Below are 26,647 nucleotides of genomic sequence, written 5' to 3'. Positions count from 1 at the left end.
CACACTGGGGCATTCTAAGTAGGTTATGAAACAAACGAGAGCAGACATGAAAGAGTATCAGTTGGAAAGCATATTTCTTCATCACATCTACATGTACGGCGGTTGTCGGCATTGCTCATATACATGCATATGTGCTACTGGTGTAAATAGGTAACACTTGTTCTTGCATTATTACTTGTTATATCTTGCACACTCTTCCAGCTAGGTTCACAAGGTTAAATCTCTTGTTTTCATACGAATATGCATAGACATCCACGGGTTTGTTGTAGTCTGTGTTGGTAAGACAATCCCTAATTTTTCTATAGGAATTTTACTTATCGGCATTAATGCCACACCAGGGAAATATGTTCTCATCAAGGACCAACGTTAGCCAAACCTAAAATTTGTGGGACAGGGCTTCGATGATGATGAAGAAGCAAGGTTCATTTAAATTTATAATTTCCTTAAGAGAGTGACATTTATCTAGCAAAAGATTTGAAGAGTAAAGTAGATAATAAGTAGCTTTGGAGAGGGAGCGAATGATTCCCAGCCACATAAATGTGAACAAATAACAGGAAATGACAAACAAGTCACATTATCTCATGCCTCGAAATCAATATCGAACCATTCGAAGGAACATGGTTAAATCTTGATACTGGATTGTAAGCAGGTGGAACAGAGGAAACATGGCAAATTACTGAATTGCAGTTGGGGCAAATAATCAGTTCTTGTAGATAATGCCATGTAGGGGATGATGTCATGGTTGCACCCTTTTAGTTTCTTTTGTTTAATTCAAAACTCTCATTCAGTGTTTGTTGGGAAGGACGGATTGGGACTTGAATTATTTAGGTGTAGTTTCATTTAGTAAGAATTAGAATGTTTTACTTTCTGTTGTATCAAGGAATCTTTACCTTTGCCTGTCATTTTCCAATCTCTACTAGTATGAAGGATTCCTTAAGTTTATCCTTGGTAAGTCTTTGAAGTATTATCTATTGTTTAGATCTTTCTAAAAAATGTTTCCTTGGGATGACTGTCAAATGGTTGGTTTCGTATACCACATATAGATGTCTTACAGTGTTTGCTCTATATGTCTAGTCTGATGAAGTCCAAGACCCAATTTAAGTTAGAGGCTTAGAGCAGGCCCTAAGGAAAACCAACAACATAAATCCATGTGATGTCCAGGGCCAGAATTGTCCATCCGTAGTACATCAGCCTTGAACAAGTCCAAACAACGGGAACCATATCACAGATAGCTCCATCCATTGGACCTCCACCAGCCAAGATGAAGCCTCTGACACCTACTCATCCAAAATTGATGAGTGTGAATCAAGTTTGAGGCCCACCCTATTAGAGGTGTTGATCTTGGATGCATGCCCATTTGAGCTTGTTCTGTTCGAGATGCCAAGGTCTTGTATATGTGCTCTAACCATGAATGACTGATCTTGTGAGACTTTGTTCTGCAGATAAGTCTAATCTGAAGGACTTGAACCTTGCTAACACTATTTAAAGCTGCTAAAATATCCTTGTAAACAAGTAAAATGAAATTATAGGATGGCTTTGAAAAAAGATAATAAGGGGCTTATTTCCCCTTCCATTGTGCAATATAATTGTCAATAGGTTTAACATCATTTTATTTGTTATTGCAGTTCTGTTCTTCATTATGGGCATGCAGCTGCTCCAAATGACAAGGTATGCTCGATTATACCTGGTTTTACCATTTGTTACATACAAGTGTGTTTGTTCCTTTGAGCATTAATATTTCTTCCCGAGTTTTTGATAAGTTGGTTTATGGACTACTTTTGTCTTGAATGTCTTCTAGTTGATTGCCTAACATGCTTAGATGGGCTAGGTCTGTGACTTCAGACCTTCAAATTCAACATGTTAGGTACGGAGGTTAAAAGCAGATTATTAGCTAGGTAGAATCAATGTGGACAAGGAATGTGGCTTTGTCAAAACATGCATCACTAGAAGCTTGGTTTGGTTCTCAAATTGATCGAATCCTTGGAAATGTCGCCGATTGAAAAGTTACATTTTCCAATACTCTGTAGTATTGAATGTAAAACAACTGATTAGGATGTGTGACATCCTTTTATGAAGGGATATTAAAGTAGCACGAGGATAATGTGTATAGAAGAACATGTGATGGGGCATCAAATCTTGAAGAGTAGATTTTAGTTTTTATTAGATTTTTGTTTTAGGACTTTAATTATATATTTTTTGTGCTTATTTTCATGTTTTATTGTCCCTGGTCTTAGTATAATTTTTTTGAACAATTTAGTAACTTTAATTTGTCTTATATTTAAGTTTCGTGGGGTTTGAAAATTAGGAGAGAGAAAATTACCAAAATAAGGTTAATTTATTTGGTATTTTAGTTTGACTAGGATTCTTTATTTATTTTCTTTATATAGATTGTATTAAGGTTATTTTTTAATAATGAAAAATGATGAACATGATGAATAAAGAGAAAACTTGAGCTTAATCTTCCAATAATGGGTATGGTGTGAGGCCATTTTGGAGTGAGTCCAAGATAACATTCTTTTTTTCTAATCTTTATTTTTCTTTTTTATTCTTTTGTTTTTCTTGATTTTCTTGATTTTCTTTTAGTTCATTGATTCTTGACTCTTGATTTGTGATTCTTGATTCTTGATTCTTGATTCTTGAAACCTGTCATGCCCCAAAAACTCAACCTGAATCCCCATGATTCCCAAGTTGAATCCCGAGGCATGATATAAAACCCATATCATGATAATCAATACATAAACGTAAATGACAAATAATATAACTATATGCCATACCTGATCATTGCTCAACAGAACAGATAGGTATCCTCAAACATCAGAACACTTGACATATATACATAAAACAATAATGATATAATACGGTGTTCATAATTACATAACAAAAACGACAGTTAAAGACTTAAACCTAATTCTAGTTTAAGACTCATTACTAGTAGTACCCATGCTCCACTCCTGGAAGCTTGGACTGATCATCTATAAGGCTATGGTACTGAGCCTCCTCGGAAGGATCACCTAAACTAGGTGCGCCTGAAATTTGTGATGTCGTAGAGGTGAGTAATAGGGGAGTTACCCAGTATGAGAATCTTACAATTCTAAATAACAGCATCTTATATGCAGTTTAAACATTCTAGGAATTCATAAATCATGCATATTTGATATTCAACACAATTGAAAATAATTTAACACCGATGTCATAAAACTTAGTAGGAAATTGAAACACTTAAAAATCTGAAGAAAAAACTGTTTATAATATAACATTAAATAATAGAGTACTATAATAGAGAGTTGAGGGTCACGATTGATGTGAACATCTCAGTCAAAATACGATTATTCCAATACTTCACCAGTGTGGAACCCCACCGTTAGTTCCTGATTCTATGGTCAGCCTCTGCCACAATTTGTGTAACTGTTTTCCGGCTCAGGTTGGCCGTTGACCAAGGCCTTAAGAAACGGGCCAAATCAAGTAGGTCATTCTTTCTCGACTACTCTAGACTATTAATGATCATTAACTAGCCATCTTCATCTATGCCAATCTGGCATGCATGTGATCCTCGATAATCTCTATCAATCATACAACTATCTACATCTTGTTCTCTATTAAAGAAAGAAAGGAAATTCCCGGATTTCTGTTGTGATGTTGTGTTCTTATGCATCCCATAATACATAAGAACTCAAACAACGCAACTGTTATCCTAAAATAACATATCGTTCCGGAAATGTCACAACATGTTATTCTTTATAAGTTTTCACAATCTCTTTAATAAATCACTAAAATACTACATATAAGTATTTATTTTCTTTTCAAAACGTATTGAAAGTAAAACATACACGTGTTTTAAATACCCAGTCCACTCTTAAATGTACAGTCTCATCTCTCTTTTCTTTTTCTTTCTTTCGTATCTTACACGACCCTTAGTCGAAGTATTTCTCTCATTCGTGTCTTACACAGTCTATGACTGAAGTATCACTTCATCTTTTCTCTCTTTTTCGTGTCTTATACGGCATACTCCGAAGCATCTCACTAACTGGGTATTTTAAAAACACAACAATCAATTGAGAACTCGTTCTCATATTTTATTTTAATAAATTAATTTTCTTACTCAACTTTTTAATTAGAAGTATTTCTTGAAAATCCATTACCAAAACGATTAAAGTAAATTGTCCACTAGTTTAACTTATTCAAAATCATGCCTGTCTATAAAATATGAATAAAATATATGAATTGTGTATAAAAACAGCAACTTGTATAGTTGTTGTATTTTCTTTTTTTGACAAGTACAAAATACGTATAAAGTACATATAAAATATGTATAAAGTAACAAATGGTTTGAGCATTCAATCTAAGTATACATAGTAAAATATTATATAAAAATAATAACTTTCATAGTTGCTGTATTTTATATTTAACACGTATAACGTACGTATAAAACAACAATTTTTTTATCCTTCTATTTAGCATACATGTTGTGTCAATTTTATACAAAAACAACAATTTTCATAGTTGCTGTATTTTGTTTTAGCATATATATAAATACGTATAAAACATGTATAAAACAACTACAAGCATTTAATAATTCTTTTTAAACAAAACAACAACTACTAGTATGCTTTAAACTCATAAAAACAATAATATAAATATATATAAAGTATGTGCATGTTGTTGAACAAAAATTACAAAACAACTTTAGTTTTAAAATTACTAAATTAGAATTGTTTTAAAAACAAAATAAATTCTATTTTACAACTATAAAATCAGCAATATTTTTTTTTTAAATTTTACTAAAACTATCATAAAGAGTTGCAAGGGCCTACTTCTTTGCTTCTTTTTCTTTTCCTTTCCTTGTTTTCTTTCTTTCCTTCTTTCTTTTCTCTTCCTTTTTCTTCTTACTTTTCTCTTTCTTCTGTGTAAAAAGTGAAACAACAAACAAAAAAATCAGGTAATATCATATTTGATATTTTCAAAAAAATATCTAGATATTACAAAAAATTCTAATTCTTTTAGAATTTCGTAAAAAGACTTTAGTCAATTTGACTTAGTCAAACTTGTTTGACTAGAGTTGACTTGACTTGAGTCAACCTTAGTTGACTTGGTCAATAGTTTTTTTTTTTTGAACATTACAAAACCACTTTCTGAATTCTAGATTCTTGAAACCTACAAACCTCAATCTTTAATCCTTTCTCCATAACCTTAACCTTTAATCCTTTCTTACCCTATAAATCAAACCTTTAACCATTTTCATTGGGATTGTGGTCATACCTACAATCATTGTTTTCATTTTACCTTTTCGGTTTACTGAATCCTAAACAAAATTTCCTAAACTTCTATATTTTCTTATCTCCCCTCATCGTCCTACATCAACATGAGAGTGGGACTCTATTTATTTTTAATCAAACTAAGCCGGTATTGAATCATACTTGCACCTTTATTGCATTTATTATAAGACTTTTGCTTTTAATTATAGATTTGGACATAAGAGCTTCTAGATGGCACATTCTTAGATCCCACACTACATGGAGGATATTGTCACTTGTATGCCTACTTGGAACACTAGCCATCCACTTAAGCTGGCATTTTGACCAGTTGAATCAAGATGCAGTGAAGTGCTTGCGAAAATGCTCCACAAACTTGACGGCACTCTCCTCCACAAACTTGAGTGCTCCACTCTGAATTGCCATATCCATTTGTCTAATAATGACGAGTTTATGGCCTTAAATCCCTTAATACCTAAACCCCCATTCTTCTTTGGAGAACATATCAATTTCCATTTTCATTTCACAAGATGGAATTTTCGGTTTCCTTTTTTATCATGACCTAAGAAATCTATAATCACCTTCTTCGTCCTCACTTCAACACTATGTGGAATAGAGAGTAATGATTAGAAGTAGATTAAAATACTTTTTATGGTACCCTTGATCACTGTTAACTAGCCCCTTTTAGAAAGGTATTTGGCTTTCCATGAACTCAACCTCTCTCCTATCCTTCATATGCTTGGGTCCCAAATGCTCTTGCTCCTATATGTAACCCCCGGAGGGAGACCCAAGTAGTGTGAAAGGAGTCCATTTGGCATCCAAATGAGGCTGCCAACAAATGTAGATAGGAGCTAATCCACCAAAATACTGTTTTTTAATAAATTTATGGGCAATCTGGATATTGCCTCAAAACAACACAAGAAGCTCTGAGAAATCTCAATTGGTGTAATGATCCGTCCAAGAAAACTAGTGTATCCGCAAATTGTAAGTGAGACACTAGGGGTCCTTCCTCTTTCACTGCAAAGCCAAATAGAGCTCCTATATTTCCTTCCTTAGACAATAAACCCCTAAAGCTTCAGCCACTATAACAAACAGATAAAAGTGACAACGAGTCATCTTGTCTCAAATATCTAAACTACTAAAAATCTTTGCAGGGATACCATTTACCAATATCAATACTGACATTTACGAACCGCATTTCATTATCCAGCCTATCCATGTTGTGCTACAACCCATACGTGACATCAAGTACCTCAGAAACTCCCAATTCAAATGGTCGTAGGCCTTTTGCAGCTCTATTACACATGATCTCCACATTTCCCGATCTTCCCTTCAAGTCAATACAAAATGCCATCAAGTATCTACCTTCCTTCAATGAAGCACCTTGTTCTTGGCATATTATGAATTGAATGACTTCCTTCAGCCTTAATGCAAAGGCCTTTGCAATGATTTTTTATGTTGAGCCCACAAGACTTATGGCCTAAAGTCCGAGATATCTTCCATGCCTGATTTCTTTGGGATTTGCACCACAAATGAACTGTTTAAGCCATAGTCAAGAAAAATCCTTTCTTGAAAATCCTCAAACACCAACATCAAATTATCGCAAATGATATCTCAGGAGGTCTTAAAGAACGCCACCGAGAATCCATCCGGACCTAAAGATTTCTTGCTACTCATCGAACACACTGCTCAGAAAACCTTGTCACTATCAATAGGTCTTTTGAGCCAAGCTTGTTTATATTTTTTTCTCAGTTAACATTGAGATGTTACTTGTTGGTTTTAAATTTTCGTGTGATGATAATGGAAGAAATTTTCTAAGCAGTTTATTACTGTTTTCATTGTTTTATCAGAGCGAAACACATTGTTTTAAAGTTATTGGAAATAACCCTCACAAATTGGGAGTATTCTTGTAATATTCATTTTATCTGGCCTTCTTTCATGCAGACCTTAAAAGATGGAGATATGGCATTGCTAGACATGGGAGCTGAATATAATTTTTATGGTTCTGACATAACTTGTTCATTCCCTGTGAGTATATGTATTTGTCCCTCTTGACGTACACCATCAGACCGAGTATTTCTGCTATAGTGCTGCTAGTATTCATTTATAACTCAATATAACACAAGTTGGTTTTTTCAGTTCATTAATCATGTTTTCACCTTTACTTAGCGGGTAATACCATATATTCAGGGCTAAGAGAATGATTACTTCATCCATTTGACATACCATGGAACCTTCTTGAATTGATTTGGTTATGCTTGCATTTGTTTCAGCCTCTTTAGATTCATGTCCTCTTTCTCAATTTGCATCAAGTGTCTTGCTTTATAATAAGTATCGGTTCGAAAGGCATAGAAACACATATGGTTTTCTTTTCAAAGCACAATTACTAGTTATATGTAAATAGCCAAACATTAAATTGTTTACCATTAGATATCACAGAGAAAGTTGCCTTGCAAAAGATGGAAGTGTTCTGCATGACTTGATGGATTGCAAATTTTCCATAGCATATACAGGTGGTCTTTGAGCATATTCTCTTATGGAACTTTTAAGAGGGGTTCAAGTTATAGATGAAAAGATTATGGAAACAAATTTCTGAGAGACAAAGCATTCACCATTAGTACTTTCAATACATGTTCCCAGTGGTACACTATTATGATCGATCCTTTTGCTTGTTAGTCTATGATGCTTTTTTGTAATTATATATATATATATATATATATATATATATATACACATAGGATCAGGATCTGTGTACACATTTATCTACTCATATATTTACAACGTGTTTTGTCTTACGTGGGCTAAAAGTTTTGGATTGAGCTGATTTTTGGTGAGGATGATCTCTATGATGAGGAGATCATCCTCACCAAAAATCAGCTCAATCCAAAACTTTTAACCTCGTCAAAAGTGGTTTATAAAAAATGGACGGTCCACGATTCTTCAGCTCATAAATATGGGGTTAGAAGTTTTAGAATTAGCAGATTTTTGGTGAGGATGATCTCCTCGTCATAGAGATCATCCTCACCAAAAATCAGCTCAATCCAAAACTTTTAGCCCACATAAGACAAAACACGTTGTAGATATAGGTGTACACAGATCCTGACCCATATATATATATATATATAATATATATATACACATAGGATCAGGATCTGTGTACACATTTATCTACTCATATATTTACAACGTGTTTTGTCTTACGTGGGCTAAAAGTTTTGGATTGAGCTGATTTTTGGTGAGGATGATCTCTATGATGAGGAGATCATCCTCACCAAAAATCAGCTCAATCCAAAACTTTTAACCTCGTCAAAAGTGGTTTATAAAAAATGGATGGTCCACGATTCTTCAGCTCATAAATATGGGGTTAGAAGTTTTAGAATTAGCAGATTTTTGGTGAGGATGATCTCCTCGTCATAGAGATCATCCTCACCAAAAATCAGCTCAATCCAAAACTTTTAGCCCACATAAGACAAAACACGTTGTAGATATAGGTGTACACAGATCCTGACCCATATATATATATTGTTAAGTTTAAATTTTATTTTAGAAAACAAAGGGGACGCGATGGCCCTAAGTACATAACTTTACAAAAAGAAGTGAGGAAAGCCCCTCAGGCCGCCTCTAAGTTGCAAACCAAATCCCACCTAACAATAAAATCCTCAAAGAAAATCCCTTTAAACTCTTTGTAAGCTTTTCCCCAAAAAAACAATAACCCCAAAATGGACAACAATAGATCTTGAATCGAAACTCTTTCCCCATAAAAAATACACCTATTTATTTCTTTCCACAAAAATATGCCTTCCCGTAAAAAATACGCCTATTTTTTAGAGAAAGTAGGGGAAATAGTGCAAGTGGATTGAAAAACTTTTAAGTTGAAGACGAACTGGTTAAAGAATAGCAAAGTTTTTGAGGTGCTAGAAAGAGGAAAAAAAGGTCTTTCTTCAGTGTTGTTGAAGATGGAAGAGGCTATTTGGCTATCTAATTCACTATTGGAAGCCTACACATCTTCTCGAGAGAAGCCTCTTAGGGCCAAATCCACCGAGGAAGGATAGAATCATCTTGGCGCAAGGTGATGGGAATGCGGCTGGAAGATTCATTAAGATTCGGGTTCTCATTGAATGGGGATGGCTGAAACCCATGTTTATTCCTGAAGGTTTCGAAGGCACATGTTGGGACGAATTTTCAAAATCCTTAAGGATTTTGGTGGAAAAGTGCAATGATCCCTTTTCAAACTTCAATGGAATTGAATAAGCCAAAGAAAAGGAGCAGATGCATCAAGAGTTTGCCTCAAAGGCCAAGGGGATGAATATCCTAGAGAATTGTGCTTGGGTTAAAAAGCCACCCCAAGATTTTAGTTAAAAAATAATAAAATTAATAAAGAAATCCTTCTTCTTTTGGTTTCTGGAGTTGGGTTGTGGCTTGCGAATTTATGTCACCGTGGATTAATTGGGGGTGAGTGGCGTGAATCTTTAAAGAAGACGGTAGCAAAATCTGGTGAATGGCAATTGCAAAAATAGGAGGCTACCAAATGCGTATTATTGCCGAAAAACAAAACAGCAACGGTAGCAATCTTGAAGCTGAGAGAGATTATTTCAAATGGTGTTAAAATTCTTTTCAAATCTTGGTTTGTGTTGATAAACAATCTCTCGGATCTTTGGAGTGCGCTGGACTCGTGGGTAGAGGTAGGGGGGTTACCTTTTCACTTGTGGTTAGATCAGGTTTTCAGGATAATTGGCAATCTACTGGGTGGGTTATTGGAGGTGGAGTCTTAGTCGCTAAAACTAAAAGATTTTTTTGGAGCAAGGTTAAGAGTCAAGGCAGCACCCCACAAGATTCCCAGAATCGTAATGGTGGTCGCATATGGTTTTATTTTCATGGTGGGAATGAAAATCACCGAGAAAGGTTTCGAGGAACATGAAGGAAATTATAATTTTATGGAGATGGAAGTCCAGGGTGTTGGTCAAGGGGCTTGTTCACAACCTAAGTTGGTTTTCTCATCAGAAAAATATTTCGAGGAAAAGGAGGATGAGGCTTTTAAGAGTTACCCTTCACAGGTGCTGGTTGGAGAAGACGACCCTGGCAGTATCAAAGTTGGAGTGAAGCATCAAAGCAGAAAGGGGAATTTCAATTTTTTTTTTAATTTGTTGGTTACAGAGGACACACGTGGTGGGGAGACGGTGGTTCATGTAAAAGATGTGGAGGGGGAGATGACATGTGCTTTTACAGCTGACGAGATTTCACACGTATCCGACTCCTTCAAGGGTGAGAGCCAAGAGTTGGTAAACACGTGGAATGGGTTCGATGTTTCTGATAAACTTGTATCTGAGGCCTGTTTCAAGCTATAGAAGAATCCGGAAATCTAATCTCATAGAATCAAGAAAATAGGATATTCTTCTTGAATATTCTTGATTACTCTTAACTTTCTAGAATATTCCTGTAATCTTCTACAATAGGATAGTTGGTTTATTATTCTAGATTATTCTTGAAGTTCTAGATTATTCATGTAATAGGATAGTTGGTCTATAAATACCACTATTGGGGCATTTGTAATGATAATCCAAGAATTCTCAATAAATTCAATTTTTCTACATGGTATCAGAGCACTAGGTTCTGATATAGGGATTACCTATGGCGGGCCAAAATCCGTGGAAGACGACTTTAACCGGTGCGACCAGCAAGGACTCAGCGGCGTCAGGGGAAAGCACCGCAAGTTCGAACCTGAACTCCTCCATCTCATTCAGTGGTTCGGAAGGGTCCACGAATTCGTTCCAATTAAATATCCACCGTCTGAATGAAAAAAACTACACGGAATGGTCGCAAATCGTTCGTTTGATTTTGGAAGGCGCCTCAAAACTGGAAGAAGAAGTCTGGTGGAGAGGGGCGTGCACTTCAGGTTAGTGTCTCGGATCAAGAGCAGCAGTCTTCTTCAAGTTCGTTTCCTTTCACCAAGGAGCAGATAGACCAACTCTACAAGTTTCTCGAGTCTCAGAAAAATCCTTCTTGTTCTTTGGCTCAAAAAGGTAATTATCTGAAAACAGCTCTCATTGGTGCAAACCCTAATCGCACCTGGATCATCGATTCAGGTGCAACCGATCATATGACAGGGTTGTTAAATCTTTTTTCTTCGTATAATCCTTGTGCAGGTAATCAGAAAATTAAGATTGCAGATGGCTCTCTTTCAGCCATTGCAGGAAAAGGTTCTATTATAGTATCTCCATCACTCACTCTTCACGATGTTCTTCACGTTCCCAAACTTTCCTGTAATCTTTTGTCTGTCAGCAAGCTAGCCCGTGATCAAAATTGTCAAACTAATTTTTTCCCAACTCATTGTGTGTTCCAGGATTTGACCTCGGGGAGGATGATTGGCAGTGCTAAACAGAGTGGAGGACTCTACTTCCTTGATGATGGATCTGAATCGAGGCGACAATCTCAACAAATAAGTTCCTGCTTTGAATCTATTTCTGTTTCCAATAATAATATTATGTTATGGCATTTAAGATTAGGTCATCCAAGTTTCAAATATTTAAAACATTTATTTCCTAAGTTGTTTGGCAATAAAGATCCATCTATGTTTCACTGTGAAATATGTGAATTTGCAAAACACCACCGTACATCTTTTCCTTCACAACCATATAAACCATCAAAATCTTTCACTATTATTCACAGTGATGTTTGGGGTCCTAATAAGATAAGTACACCTTCTAACAAGAGATGGTTCATCACATTTACGGATGATCATACTCGACTCTGCTGGGTGTATTTATTGAAAGAAAAATCAGAGGCCGAACGCGTATTTAAAAATTTTTACAATATGGTGCAGACTCAATTTCAAACTAACATACAAGTTTTCAGGAGTGATAATGGGAAAGAGTATTTTAACATGACCTTGGGAAATTTTTTTCTTGAAAAAGGAATAATTCATCACAGTTCTTGCATCGATACACCCCAACAGAATGGTGTTGCAGAAAGAAAAAATAAACATCTGTTTAACTGCTGCGTACTTAATAAACAGAATGCCCTCCAAAGTTTTACAATTTCGAACTCCTTTTCAAGTTATCACAAATTGTTTTCCAACTGCTAGACTTTCTGCTGATCTACCTCTAAAAATATTTGGTTGTACGGTTTTTGTTCATGAACATCGAAAAATTGGAAAACTTGAGCCTAGAGCTATAAAATGTGTCTTCATTGGTTACTCCCCAACTCAGAAAGGCTATAAATGTTTTGACCCGATATCGAAAAAATATTTTGTCACAATGGATGTTACATTTTTTGAAAAACAATCATATTTTAAGGATATTCATCTTCAGGGGGAGATTTTTAAGGAAGATTCATTTAACTCAGGCAATGTTTTTCTCTCAGATGATGTGTTTTTTTTAATTCGAGCTTTGATTAGACTGGAGAAGTGCATAATCAATAAAAGCATCCACCTGTTCCAGGGCAAGCTGCCTAGTACTCCCTTGTATGCTTCACCATCTCATCCTTGAAGGCACTCTTCAACTGGTTAAGTTCCTTGTCCAAATCATTAATGGCCTGATTGTAAGCCTGCATTGGGGAAGATTGGTTGGTGGTGTGTATCCTAACTATGATTTTGTACTGAAGAGGATGCGGAAGCTTGTAACCTGCAAAAAGAACATTTGGGTCCCTATGCAATTGCATGCGCATGACGTTTCCAACTGTGTGGTCTTCTCTTTCAATGGTGAAAGAAGCAGCGTTGATGATCTTGGTGTCTCTCTCGTAAGAAACCTTCTTGGTGCCTTCGGGGACGACGAAATGCTCGTAACGATCAGGGGCGTTCATGGCGCTCTCTTTCTCTCTCTCTAAGGATATTCCTTGAAACTCCTCCTATTATGAGTAATGTTTCCCCTGAGCCTAGGTCTACATTTGAAAAACAATCTAAAAATCAGAATTCTGAACAACAATTTTTGGAAACCGAAAATAAAGAACAGCCTACTATAATGTCACAACATGATAATAGATTCAAGGATGGTGACCGAACTTGGAAAGGAATTGTTTACTTGAAGAAGAATCATAAGAAAAGGAAAGACGAATTGACTCTACAGCACAGCCATGATTCTGAACCAAGGACGAATCAACAATCTGAGTCTGTTATAGGTAATTCTCTTTCTCTTCCCAACAGTCAGTCTAAGCCTTCTGATTTAAACATTCCTATAGCTCTTCGTAAAGGGGTTAGATCTTATACTAGTCATCCACTGTCTAAATATATATCATACTCGAAATTGTCTTCATCTCTTGCTACTTTTACCTCTCAATTGTCCAGTGTAGAAATTCCTAACAGTGTACAGGAGGCTCTAAAGGTTCCAAAGTGGAAAGAAGCAGTACTTGAAGAGATGAGAGCTCTTGAGAAGAACAATACTTGGAGTGTTGAGGCATTACCAGCTGGGAAGACCACTGTTGGTTGTAAATGGGTCTTCACTGTGAAGTACAACTCTGATGGTTCAGTGGAAAGATACAAGGCTAGGTTGGTGGCAAAGGGATTCACCCAGACATATGGCATTGATTATTCTGAGACTTTTGCTCCTGTTGCAAAATTAAACACGGTGAGAGTACTTTTATCTATTGCTGCTAATCTGGACTGGCCCTTGCAACAACTAGATGTGAAGAATGCCTTCCTCAATGGTGACTTGGAGGAAGAAGTGTACATGGACAGTCCGCCGGGCTTTGAGGAAAAGTTTGGCTCAAGAATATGCAAACTAAAAAAGTCTCTGTATGGTCTCAAACAGTCTCCAAGGGCTTGGTTTGAGAAGTTCACACAGTCTGTCAGAAAACAAGGATATTCTCAAGGACAAGCTAATCATACCTTGTTTTTCAAGTTCTTTCATGAAGGAAAGGTTGCTGTGCTAATAGTTTATGTTGATGATATTATTCTCACAAGTGATGATGTGATCGAAATAGAGAGACTGAAGAAGAGCCTTGCTTTAGAATTCGAGATCAAGGATTTGGGAGCGCTAAGATATTTCCTTGGCATGGAAGTTGCTCGTTCAAGGAAAGAAATCGTTGTCTCTCAACAAAAGTATATTCTTGATCTTTTGAAGGAAACCGGGTTAAGTGGTTGCAGACCGGCTGAGACTCCCATGGATCCCAATGTAAAGCTTTGGGAAGAGGGAAGTGTTCCTGTTGATATTAGTAGATACCAGAGATTGATTGGAAAACTAATATATTTATCTCATACTCGACCGGATATTACCTTCTCTGTCAGTGTTAGTCAATTTATGCACGCACCTTATGAAGAACACCTCGAGGCGGTCTACCGAATTTTGAGATATTTAAAGTCTACTCCTGGAAAAGGTCTGTTTTTCAAAAAGACAAATCAAAGGAGTGTTGAGGTATTTACTGATGCAGATTGGGCAGGTTCGATGAATGACAGGAGATCTACTTCAGGGTATTGCACCTTTGTGTGGGGAAACTTGGTTACCTGGCGAAGCAAGAAGCAAAATGTTGTTGCCAGAAGTACCGCAGAGGCTGAGTTTAGAGCAATGGCTCAAGGGATCTGTGAGGTATTGTGGATATACAGAATCCTCGAAGAACTCAAGATGACTGTGGAACTTCCTCTGAAGCTGTACTGCGACAGCAAGGCTGCAATAAGTATTGCTCACAATCCTGTCCAGCATGATAGGACGAAACACATTGAGATTGATCGACATTTCATTAAGGAAAAAATTAAAGCCGGAACTGTTTGCTTGCCGTTTGTGCCTTCTAGTCAGCAAACAGCCGACATCTTGACTAAGGGGCTTGCTAGACCTAACTTTGAACATCTGATAAGCAAGTTGGGCATGATTGACATCTATGCACCAACTTGAGGGGGAGTGTAGAAGAATCCGGAAATCTAATCTCATAGAATCAAGAAAATAGGATATTCTTCTTGAATATTCTTGATTACTCTTAACTTTCTAGAATATTCCTGTAATCTTCTACAATAGGATAGTTGGTTTATTATTCTAGATTATTCTTGAAGTTCTAGATTATTCTTGTAATAGGATAGTTGGTCTATAAATACCACTATTGGGGCATTTGTAATGATAATCCAAGAATTCTCAATAAATTCAATTTTTCTACACAAGCCCATAAGCTTGGCTAAGTTGTGCCATATGGATGTGGGCCATCATGCTACTAAAAAGGGAATGGGCCTTAGCTATTCTGAGGCCCAACTTTCGTTTTGCTCTGATCCTTTGGGCATGGAGATTGAGGATGTTGGTTTATTTTATGAAAGCAAGATCAATGAGTTGGATGGGCCTCGACAGAGGTCTGTGGGCTCTGTTTTTGTGGTTCAGAACAGACAAAGGACTCTTGAGTGGGGGATGGGCCTAGAGTAAGGCTTGTGGCCATGAGTGGTAAGTCTTTCCTGGGTATTTTAAATCCATTTTCTTGTTCCTCCCTCTCAGTTATCAATAGGAAACAAGGTTGAGGGATTTCTTCTTTTGCAAACTTTGGTCTCTCAAAGTTTGGTGAGGGAGCCTGCCCTTGTAGTAACTTTCGTTGGGGGTGCTTTTGAGATCTCTTATGTTTTTTTGGGATTGAATCCTTGTAAACGCAACTTGGGTTGTATGAAGGAATTGCCGAAGATTAATGTGGCTGATGGTTGCATTGCTTCTACGTTGCCGCCAGAACCTTTTGTCTAGTTATATGCAGAGGGATTCTCTGATCTTTCTCGAGAGCTTAACGATCAATTGGAAGGGGAGGATCAAAAGTTAGTGGTAGGTTTTGTTTTAGTTGAGACCCCACCCTTTTGTAAACTAGTCTAGGAGAATTTGGGAATGCTTACCAGTAATTTTCTATCGAATATGCTACAAGTTTGGCTTTCAATGGGAGTAACGTTGGAGAAACAAGGGAGTGAGATTGTAGCTCTTTGAATGTGGCATTTAAAAGTAGTAGGGAGATAAATTATTGTTTGAAAAAGGAAATAGTCAGTTGGTAGAATGTGGTTGCGATTGCGTGTTCAATGGATCCAATAGCCATGGCATGTCAAGAGAGTGGCAGTGAAGATGTTGCTAGAATCAGGTCGGACGTGAATTCTCCTAGGGAGTTAAGTTTGTCTGTAAAGAAGAAACCTAGATAGTCAAAAGAAGTGAAGAGTTGTAGAGAGATGTTGGTATTTCCGATAAAGTCAACGTATTCAAGGAAGATAGGGAGAAAAGCTTTGATGAATGATGTCTGTAAAGATTTTATCTTGGAATGGTAGTGGTTTGAATGATAAAACGAAAAAGGCATCGGTGAAGTCTTTTCGTTGTCTAGAAGTGTCTCAACTCGTGGTCCTAAAGGAATCCAAATTGGAGAAAGTGGATGACTCTACAATCAAGGATTTGTAGGGTATTCTTGATAGGGGCTAAAGGTATCTGCTTATTATGGGTGCGGCTGGGGGAATTATTATTATGTGGAATAGAAAGTTTCTAGAGGAGGAGTTGTGCAAGTTAGTGGGCAAGGGGGGGGGGGAGGATTTTACTTGGGTTTCCACATGTGTCTATGGTCCTACTCGCCACTATGAGTGGACACAATTTTGGGAGGAGTTGGACAACGTAAATGCCTATTGGAGTGTACCTTGGTGTATTAGGGGAGATTTTAATGTGACTTGATTCTCTTATGAAAAGTTGGGAAGCTCAAGATTAACTAGCAGAATGAGGAAGTTTGGGGATTTTGTGAATAGAAATGGTCTTTCGGATATTCCTTCGTCTTGGGGCATTTCACCTGGTCAAATAGACAAGAAGTTCCTGTTCTCAAAAGGTTGGACAAATTCTTGATCACTTTGGATTGGGAGGAAAGACGCATTACTCAAGATTCAGTCTCGAACACGACCTCAAACCATTGTCCCATTTGCTTGTAGGTTGGAGAGCGTAGACAACGTTCAATTCCTTTTCATTTTGAGAACATGTGGTTATTGCAGCCAAATATCAATTCGGTCTTGATGGAATGAGTTGCATTTTACGAGTAAAGCAAGTGTGGTTTTATGTTTTAAATTGAAAGCTTTGAAAGAAATCCTGAAGAAGTGGAACAAATAGTCTTTTGGGAAAGTGGATCAAACCTTAAGGCATTAATGGGAGAGATTGATCTTCTGGATAAAATGAGGAATGTGGAGAGCTGGATAAGGAAGGAAGGATCAAAAGAGAATATTTACGTGTTCGTTTTCAAAGCTTGGCGGTTATGAATGAAGTTTGGTTGTGTTTAGTTTAGCGGACAATAAGGCCCCTGGGTCAAATGGTTTTTCTTTGGCTTTTTTCAAGGCTTGTTGGGATGTGATCAAGTCAGACTTGTCGGCCTCTCTTGATGAATTTTTTAGGGAGGGTTTCTTGGATCACATGTTGAATTGTACTTTTGTGGCTTTGATACCTAAATAGAAGGGGCGGTTGAGATTTTGGATCTAAGGTGGATTAGTCTTGTGGGATCGGCATGTAAGATCTTATCTAAAGCTTCTTGCGTCAAGATTGAAAAGAGTGATCCGTAAGGTAACTAGTCCTTCACAAGGGGCCTTCGTTGAACGACGTCAAATTTTAGATGGGGTCTTAATTGCGAATGAATGTATTGATTGAAGAAGAAAATCTGAAGATCCAGGACTCGTGTGCAAAATCGACTTGGAGAAAGCTTACAATCATTTAAGTTGGTCATTTCTAGGGTATGTGATGGGGACATTAAATCTTGAAGAGTAGATTTTAATTTTTATTTAGATTTCTATTTTAGGGCTATATGTTTTTGGGGCTTATTTTGATATTTTATTGGCCCATGGTCTTATTATAATATTTATGGGTAATTTAGTAACTTTAGTTTGTCTTTTATTTAAGTTTATTAGGTTGACAAATAAAGAGAGAAAGTTACAAAAATTAGATTATTTATTTGGTGTTTTAGTTTGTTTAGGACTCTTAGATTTATATTCTTTATATAGATTGTATTAGGGTTTGTTTTCATTAGCAATGAAGAATGATGAATAAAAAGAAAGCAAGAGCTTCATCTTCCCAACAATGGGTGTGGTGTGAGGTCATTTTGGAATGAGTTCAATATAACATTCTTTTCTTCTAATCTTTATTTTATTTTTTATTATTTTGTTTTTCTTGACTGTCTTTTAGTTCCTTGTTTTTTATTTTCTAGACTTCTTGATTCTTGAAACCCCTTTCTTGAATTCTTGAAGTCTTGAATCTTGATTTCTTAAAACTTATTTTATTTTACCTTTAATCCTTCCCCATTTTCTTTAACCCTTATTTCATTAATCTCTCTTTCAAATCTTAACCCTTAATCATTTCTTTACCCTACAAAGGTCATAATTAAATTATTTTATTTTTCGGTTTACCTTATCCTAGCCCAAATCCTCGACCCAATCCCCAGATTTCCCTAAAATCCCTTATTTTCCCCTATCGCACCCAAATTTTTAGCCTAATCCTAAATCAAATTCCTTAAACCCCTTCTCTTCCTCTTCTTCCCTCACCATCCTGAATTAGTATGTCTTGGGTAGAATGGGTTTTTGGGAGAAGTGAACTATATGGATACTGAAATTTGTTTCTTCACTATCTTTCTCTATCTTGGTCAACGAGGCTCTGGAAGGTTTCATTAAGAGTTCAAGAGGTTTGAGGCAAGGGGTTGCTCTCGACTTACCTTTTTTTATTCGTCATGGATGCCCTGAGCAAAATGTTATGAAAGTCGTGGAGGATGGGAACTTGGGAGGTTTTAAAGTGGGTAGTCAGGGCCGTATCATCTCTTGTCTTCATTTTGCTGACGACTCACTTGTTTTTCTAGACAACTCTGTTACTTAGTTGAGATTTCTAAGTGGGATCCTTGGTTGTTTCGAGGCAATATCAAGTATTTCAGCTAACTTGAAGAAGAGCAGATTTTTTGGGGTAAGTGGTGCAAATGGGGGTGGAGTTGTCTACGGCTTTGATCGGCTTTAGGACGGGAGCTTTGCCGACTACTTATTTGGCTCTTCCTCTTGGTGCATCTTATAGAAGCAAGGAATTTTGGGATCCAGTCCTTGAATGAATGGGGAGGAGGTTGAGTTTGTGGATAGCAAAGTACCTTTCCAAAGGGGTAAGTTAACCTTAATTAAAAACACCCTCACCAGTATTTCTAAATATTTCCTCTCGCTTTTCTCCTTTCCTCAAAGTGTGGAATTGAAGATGGATAGGATTTGTAAGAACTTTTTTTGGAATGACAAAGATAACAATAGAAAATACAACATGGTGAGTTGGAAGAAAATTTACTTGCCAAAACAAAAAAGGGGTTTGGTGGTGAGGAATTTTACTTCCATGAATTCGGCGTTGTCGGCAAAGTGACTTTCGAGGTTTGGGGAGGAGGAGGGCAGTCTTTGGAGAGGTGGTGACACAAAAATATGGGATTAAGGATGTTGGTTGGGGAAGTGAGGGCGGGAGAGGGCTATAGGTTGTGGAGTAAGGAAAGGCATTTTAAAGAGAATTCCTTCATTTAGAAAGAAAGTGAAATTTAAAGTGGGGAGGGGCAATAGGATTTGTTTTTGGGAGGATAGGTGCCGTGGAGATTTTCCTTTAGCAGAGTTATTCCCAGATCTTTATGTAATCTTTACCAAGAAGGGGAGGTCGATAGAAGAATTCTTGGTTGGGGAGGGAGTTTTGAGGTCGTGGGATTTCGGGTTTAGGAGGAACTTTAACGATTGGGAATTTAGTAGTGTCGAGAGGCTTTTGGAGTTGGTTGAGACCACCGATGTTTGTGCGGATAGGGAAGATTGGAGAATTTGGGATGGTATGGCAAACGTGGTCTATACAGTGAGATCGATGTACGTGGCAAAGTTACATGTGAGGAACTTCACTTTCCCAACTTCTTTAATTTGCGTGGCAAGCTTCTTTGGAGAATGTAACAACAATGGATCAACTAATCAAGAGAGACTTTCAAACTCTGAGTTGTTGCTTGATGTGCTTGAGGAATGGAGAGGCAACGAATCATCTGTTCCTTCATTGCCCAAGAAGTCTGGTCTCAGTTTCTTGGTATTTATATATATAGAGAGAGAGAGAGAGATTTTATTAGAAAGAAAAAGGAAGGAGAACAAAGAGAGGGGGTCGAGCATACCTACCTTGTGAAAGAAGAATCTTACAAAAAAACCAAGCGGAAGCCTGACAACACATTATTGGGCTCCTTACAAACAAGCTTCCATCTAAACACTAAGTACTCAAAAAAGACACCCTCGAACTCTCTAAAAGATTTGCACCAACAGAATAGGAAATCTAAAATGGAACTGATAACCTCCTGAAGAGAATGTTCCCCGCCATTTAGTTAATTTTAAGAAAAATTGTCCCCCATCAGTGAGGAGTTTTGAAGCTCCCCTATGTGGGTTTTTTGGCGAATTGTGCCCACCGTTGAGGAGTTTGGCTAAGATTTTCCATCCTGTCGCATTAAGTCCACCTCATTCCATCTTATTTACGTAGTTCCCGTTGCACTTAGCTGGTCTATTTCAGACACATTCCCACCTCCATCACGCCTGCCATTCATATATATCCTCATTCATCTCTTTTTCTTTTTTGGATTTTTTGGCTGTATCATTTTGATGTCAAAGCAAGTTTACTTTCCGCTTTTCCATTGGTTAGTTGTTGCACCTAGCTCATCCATTTTGTTGTCAATTTTTTCCGTCAAAACATCTTGTTTCTGCTATTATGGAGTACAAAATCTAGGGTAGTTTGGCTTGTCCACTCACCATCTATTGCACCAATTCTTAGCTGTTATTTTGTTCAATTTCATAGCGAAGTCATTGAAAAAAAAACACTATATACATTCTGATATGTTGTATGGGGCTTTAGCACAAAAAAAAAAAAAAAAGGGCACAAAAATAAACCACATCCTTAACTGTCATTAATACTGGCTTTTTCTGGCCTTTGACCATTGTAATAGTGTTGTTGATGGTAAACGACCATCCCAACGGTATCACAGTCGTTGTTTGGCAGTGCCTTGGCCAAACTTGGATCCCCCCTTACTATTTTATTTTAGAATTGAAGAAGACACTATTATTGAGTATTTCTTTTAATATGACCCATAAAAACTTGTACATTTTTCGTTTTAGTGACCACCCCACTTAGCTTCCCAGCCCAATCAAATAGCTCCATAATAACTTATACATTTTTGGTTTGATGGTCTTACATAAACACACAGAAAGACATGTGACAGCTCAACGGGTTGAAACTATATCAAACCCCAATGCACAGGATAGAACCTGACCTAGTCAGTAGAAAAGACCAGTGAGTGTATTTAGTTTCTATGTTGGGCGCACACATTGAACGTCGGTGTGCAACAGTAGTTTTGAGCATCGAGCAATCCATACATCATTGTGATGTCAAGAATGGCACCATTTGTTATTTGTTTTCAATCACTCAAAAAAGATAATCTTGTTTTGGATTCATGTACAAAGGCATCATAAAGTGCATATAAGTTGACTTGAGACATCCGATTGGTGCAATATCTTTATGATTGTGAAGTCGAGATCTATTACACCACACCATTTGAAAGTGTAGAATTATGTCTTCTTTGGAAGGAAGGGTTGGGACTTGGGATCCATAGATTCATGAAAGTGAACTCATTTGTTGACACACAATCTCAACTGTGTAAATACTAAATCCTACGGTCGGGATTTATCTTCGAGATTTGTGCTATATTCTAGGGATACTTTTTTTTAGGACCCTTGGATTTCACATGTTCACAGTCATGATTGCAAGTGAACATATGAGTTCCCTTTCCATGTGTGTACTGATACTGACCCTGGAAGGAAATGAGAGAAAAAGATTCTTTGCATAGAGGCCCTCTTTGAGTTGGGGGTTTAGTTTTATTTCATTTTGAGATTAGGATCATTTGTATGGAAGCTCCTCTTTGAGTTGAGGGTTTTAGTTTTAGTTCATTTTGAGATGATATAGCTCTGTTTATAGTTGAGTTGTGGGTTTTAGTTTTAGTTCATTTTGAGATGATATAGCTCTGTTTATAGTTGAGCTTTGAAACTCCCCTATGAGGGTTTTACAGCAAGTCATGCCAGCTTTTGAGTCCAGCAGTTTTCAATCCCTGCCGTGTTAAATCAGTATCGGACTATCTTATGTGCTATTTTCTGGTGTGTTTATTCGATGCAGGTTCCTGACATTACCACCTTTATCACTTGCAAAGTTCTACAAATAAGACAAATTTCCTCGTCTCTTCTTCTGCATCTTTTCTTCTTCTTTTTCATTGTAGGATTTCCAGCTACCTCATTAGTTATGAATAGAGTTTGCATGCATCGGGCAGTCCATTCCATCATTGCTGTCACAGTTCTCAACATAGTGGTGAATTGCAGTTGATAATAAGCAGCAAAGCAGCTATTTTATCTGCTCTCAATAACCCTAAAATAACAGAGAATTCTACAATATTAGTCCTATACCTCTTCCCAGTTCCCACAGCTAAATTATCTGTGAGCTAATTGACTACCATCGGTGGTATTGGCTTGTGCATTATTCCACTTTGACATGATAATTTTAGATAGCTGCTATTGGCACCCTAAGTTTTACTTATTGCAACCCCCCAATATCTTAAATAATTTATCACTCCAGTGTAATAAGTAAAAGTTGGGGTGCCAATAGCAGCTCTCTAATTTTATGATTACTTCTTGTAGCGTATTCTAATATTAATTTAATAGCAAAATATATTTAACAGAGAGAGATTCAATTCAAATGAAGTTTTTCTCTTTACAATAGCATCTACATGATTTATGCTTGCTTCTGAAGTGCATCAATTGGCATAATGTTGCAGGTTAATGGTAAATTTACTAGTGATCAATGCCTTATTTACAATGTAAGTACATCACTTTTCTGAATATAGCATAAATGCTTATCAATCAGACCTTTGGTTCTTATATGAAGAATTCAACCATCAGCATGTGCTGGCCTCTGTTTTCTTTTTCTTTTTTTTCCAGATTTAGATCTCCTAGCCTTTTCACTATGAGTCCGACTAGCCTTACTAACCTAGTAAGATTTCAAGTCTTACTAAGGGTCATTGAGCTTACCTTGTATCATCCAAAACATGATCTGATACCAGAGGGTTGTAGAGGACAAAATTCTATGAACTTTGAAAACAAAAATTCAAAAAATGTTATTTTTCACCATTGAATTTAAATTTTAAATTTGGGAGTTAGGTGGAAGTTCAATAGCCGTCCATTTTCAAAACTTTGGATCGAGCCCCCCCCCCCCCCCCCCACACACACACACACACAAAATGCTTTTTTTCGGGGTCTGAGTTTTTCCATGAAATCTAGAGGGCTGTGGTGTTGGATTTCCAATGTGGTAATCCATTTGAGCTCAAGGACCCTTAGTAAGAATTAATTAAAATCTTACTATAAATTAGTAAGGAAAGTGTTTTTCTTTCATTATTTAAGCTGCTTCGCTTCAGTATTAAACCTATTGTCTTGCAGGCTGTCCTAAAGGCTCACAATGCTGTCATATCCACAATGAAACCTGGAATAAGCTGGGTAGATATGCACAAGTATGGCTGGCTAATTGGAATGTTCCACAGATCGTTCCAAAATACTTTTCAGTTTGTTTTGCTAGTTTCAAGTTTCTCCGTAAAGAAAATAATCTTCTTCCCATCACATTTAACCAGATGCGGCAAAGAATAATAAGCAACTTCAGGATGCCTTCGTCCTGCACTTCTTGCCTACGATTTAAATTTTCTTACAGGCATTTATTAAGATGGAAGTCACAAATTATTAATATTCTTCTGTGGTATTAGAAGGAATTTAACCTTTCATTTCTGAAAGAAGCCCCAAAAAACCATTGCCATCTAAATCAAGAGTCCCGTTTACCTCAAAATGTGGGTGGAATAAGAAAAGTTTAATAAGATTTACTGTATGATGCAACTTATTAATGAAAATTTTCTTAAATCTCATAAAAGTTCTCTCATGGTTGTAATGTATTAAAGAAAACTTTATGGTTAATTTTTTGTATTTTTAGATAATAGCTTATTAAGGAAACTCAGGTTGATTTGCTGTCTATTGTTAATAGCTAAATAATATGCTGAAAAAATACTAGATGGCTTGATTTATTGAAAATTCAATAGCAGAAAACTCTTCCCAGATCAAGCTATGTAGCCAAATATATGTTATAGCACCATTAACATTTCAATTCTTATACTTAGATAAATACTCACCTAGAAAGTATAGTTATATAAATAGCATTTGAAAAATTGATGATTGCAAGTGAATTATTAATTAAGGTTTGCCGCTCAGTAGCATTCCTCGTCCTTGGAAATTTCTAAGCAGATTAGAACTTCAAAAATTTCCGTCCATGAAATTGTTTGGCATTATCCATAAAAAATTATTCTCTCCCATTCTGAAATATCCTACATAGGAAGTTTTGTTCCGGTCTCAATTGAAACTGAGATGTCTTGAATGAGACATTCCGAGATGGTAAGAAACTATAAACCATGATCATTATTAGATCCTAATGTTTATGCAACTCAAGAGTGTGCTCATACAACCAATCGTACACTTCTAGCTTGGAATGGTTGAAGTGTCTCATCATGAAACCATTGAAGCAAAATACCATGCTGATGCACAATATTCTATGCTTAATAATACTAGATAGCTTGATATCTTTTGAAATTTAAAAGCTGGATTCCAGACCAAGCTCTAAAACCAAGTGTGTGCTATGACATCATTAATCAATTATGCAGGTACTTGATATTATCAATACTTATAAAACAAAAATTATTTTAATATCGATAAGGTACATGATTTTCATGATTATTTGGGCTAAAAAGGTACAAAGGAATGCAACTATGGTTCCATGCACTTGACATGTCAGTTTGCACTCTATTCACATCTTATTAAATTGAGAATGATCTTGTGAAGATGCCAAATCAATACATGTCACTTCTGTGCTCCCTCAAATCATTTCAATCTTGAAAAGTAATGATGCTACAAAAATAAAAATGAAACATCTTCAGAAATTCAAATTAATGTTGTTTTTCAAATAACAGATAGAAAAGTCAACTATAGTAAGAGAAAAAACTGAAGTCCAATCAGTGATTTATGATAGCTTGCTTTGCCTTACAGTTGTACTTATTGTCTAAATATATATATTTTAATTTTAGTTTCATGGTTGCAGATTAGCAGAGAAAATTATTCTCGAGTCCCTTAAGATGGGGGGCATCATTATGGGGTACGTTCACAACATATTCTCTTTTGACGTCAGTTTGAAGCAATTATTATTTATACTTTGTTCTTGTGGATTTTGGTTTTAGTGATGTTGACGATATGATGATTGAAAGATTGGGAGCTGTTTTCATGCCTCATGGTCTAGGGCACTTCCTTGGTATTGACACCCATGATCCTGGAGGCTACACTAAGGTGTCTATATTATTACTTTAGCAACATGACTTTTACATCTTTTGACTGAGAACTGGTCAGTTCTTTACATTTGGCATTTGTCTTTCCCTCGGTTGGAGTTAAAATTGTTGATGACTAGCAGGGAATGGAGAGGCCAAAAGAACCAGGATTGCGTTCTTTGCGTACAATTAGAGAACTCGAAGAGGGCATGGTTAGTAGTGGTTTTGCTTCCCAATATTGCTTATGACATTTTCAAATTTTGAAGAACTGGACAGTATCTTGTTTCTTGTAGTTTGTTATGATGCATAGAGTTAAATGATGGGGATGTTGTGTCCTGACTGTAAAGTCATGTGGCCACATAATGCCAACGTATATGCTATTTTCATATATTCCTACCTCATCATCCATGATATCCATGTACGGTAAATATTAATGATCTGTATGAGTGTGTGAAACAACGTGGACACTTCAAATTGTCCATAAAATCTGTACTTCTAAACACAGAATATGGTCATGGTTTGCTTGTATCAAAATTTAACCTTTGGTTTTGCATCTCGAAGATAGGGTTTATGACCCAAAACTGAATAGCAGCACAGGGAAGACAAATTTGATTATATCTTAGGATCATATAAGGTTTAAAAAGTTTCTCTTAGGTTTATGGAACAGAACCAACTAAGTAGTTACGACTTACAACAGATTTGGTGGCACGAAAGTATACAGTTTTCTGCCCCGGTGGCATGTTAAAGTGCATGCAATCGACATCAAATCTGATCAGAAAAGTTTTGGTGGAGAATTCTCCAAATGATAGGAAATGTGATCAATTTCATGAAATTCCTTTTTTGATAAATAACCAAGTATTGTACTGAAATCATTAATGTTGTGCTGATAATTTCATGTCTAAAAAATTCAGTTAATTGCGTGATGTAGCACGAAGAACATGGATTGAGGTCGTGAGAGTGGATATCCAAATATTAAACTGGCATGGTTGCAGAGTTCAAAGGTGCAATCAATAGTTCACAGCTACAAAACCGAAATGCTCCAACACCACCTTGAACTCATCAAATCCACCAACCTCACCAGAATGTATAAACCCCCACAAAGATTG

At 36.6% G+C, this 26,647-nt stretch overlaps 1 protein-coding gene and 1 pseudogene across 5 annotated transcripts in view; one reads left to right on the top strand and one right to left on the bottom strand.

Annotated features, from left to right (window-relative positions):
* The window catches only part of LOC147410659 (Metallopeptidase M24 family protein), a 54,479-nt gene that overhangs the window by 14,428 nt on the left and 13,404 nt on the right, over positions 1–26,647 (top strand). For 4 of the 5 annotated variants that reach the window (XM_086438096.1, XM_086438078.1, XM_086438104.1 and 1 more), the window contains 9 exons: positions 23–150; positions 1,626–1,668; positions 7,194–7,277; positions 11,590–11,685; positions 22,971–23,012; positions 23,629–23,699; positions 25,322–25,375; positions 25,458–25,563; positions 25,685–25,753. In XM_086438096.1, the coding sequence (XP_086294222.1) occupies positions 23–150; positions 1,626–1,668; positions 7,194–7,277; positions 11,590–11,685; positions 22,971–23,012; positions 23,629–23,699; positions 25,322–25,375; positions 25,458–25,563; positions 25,685–25,753 (693 nt within the window). The remainder of the gene's footprint in view (positions 1–22; positions 151–1,625; positions 1,669–7,193; positions 7,278–11,589; positions 11,686–22,970; positions 23,013–23,628; positions 23,700–25,321; positions 25,376–25,457; positions 25,564–25,684; positions 25,754–26,647) is intronic. The other variant, XM_086438087.1, reaches the window with a different exon arrangement.
* LOC147410660 (DNA-directed RNA polymerases II, IV and V subunit 11 pseudogene) lies at positions 12,696–13,046 on the bottom strand (annotated as a pseudogene).

The sequence above is a fragment of the Akebia trifoliata genome, chromosome 1 (assembly GCF_017979445.1).
Source record: "Akebia trifoliata isolate Shusen 1 chromosome 1, ASM1797944v1, whole genome shotgun sequence".
NCBI lineage: Eukaryota > Viridiplantae > Streptophyta > Magnoliopsida > Ranunculales > Lardizabalaceae > Akebia > Akebia trifoliata.
This window is presented reverse-complemented; position numbering and strand designations above follow the sequence as displayed.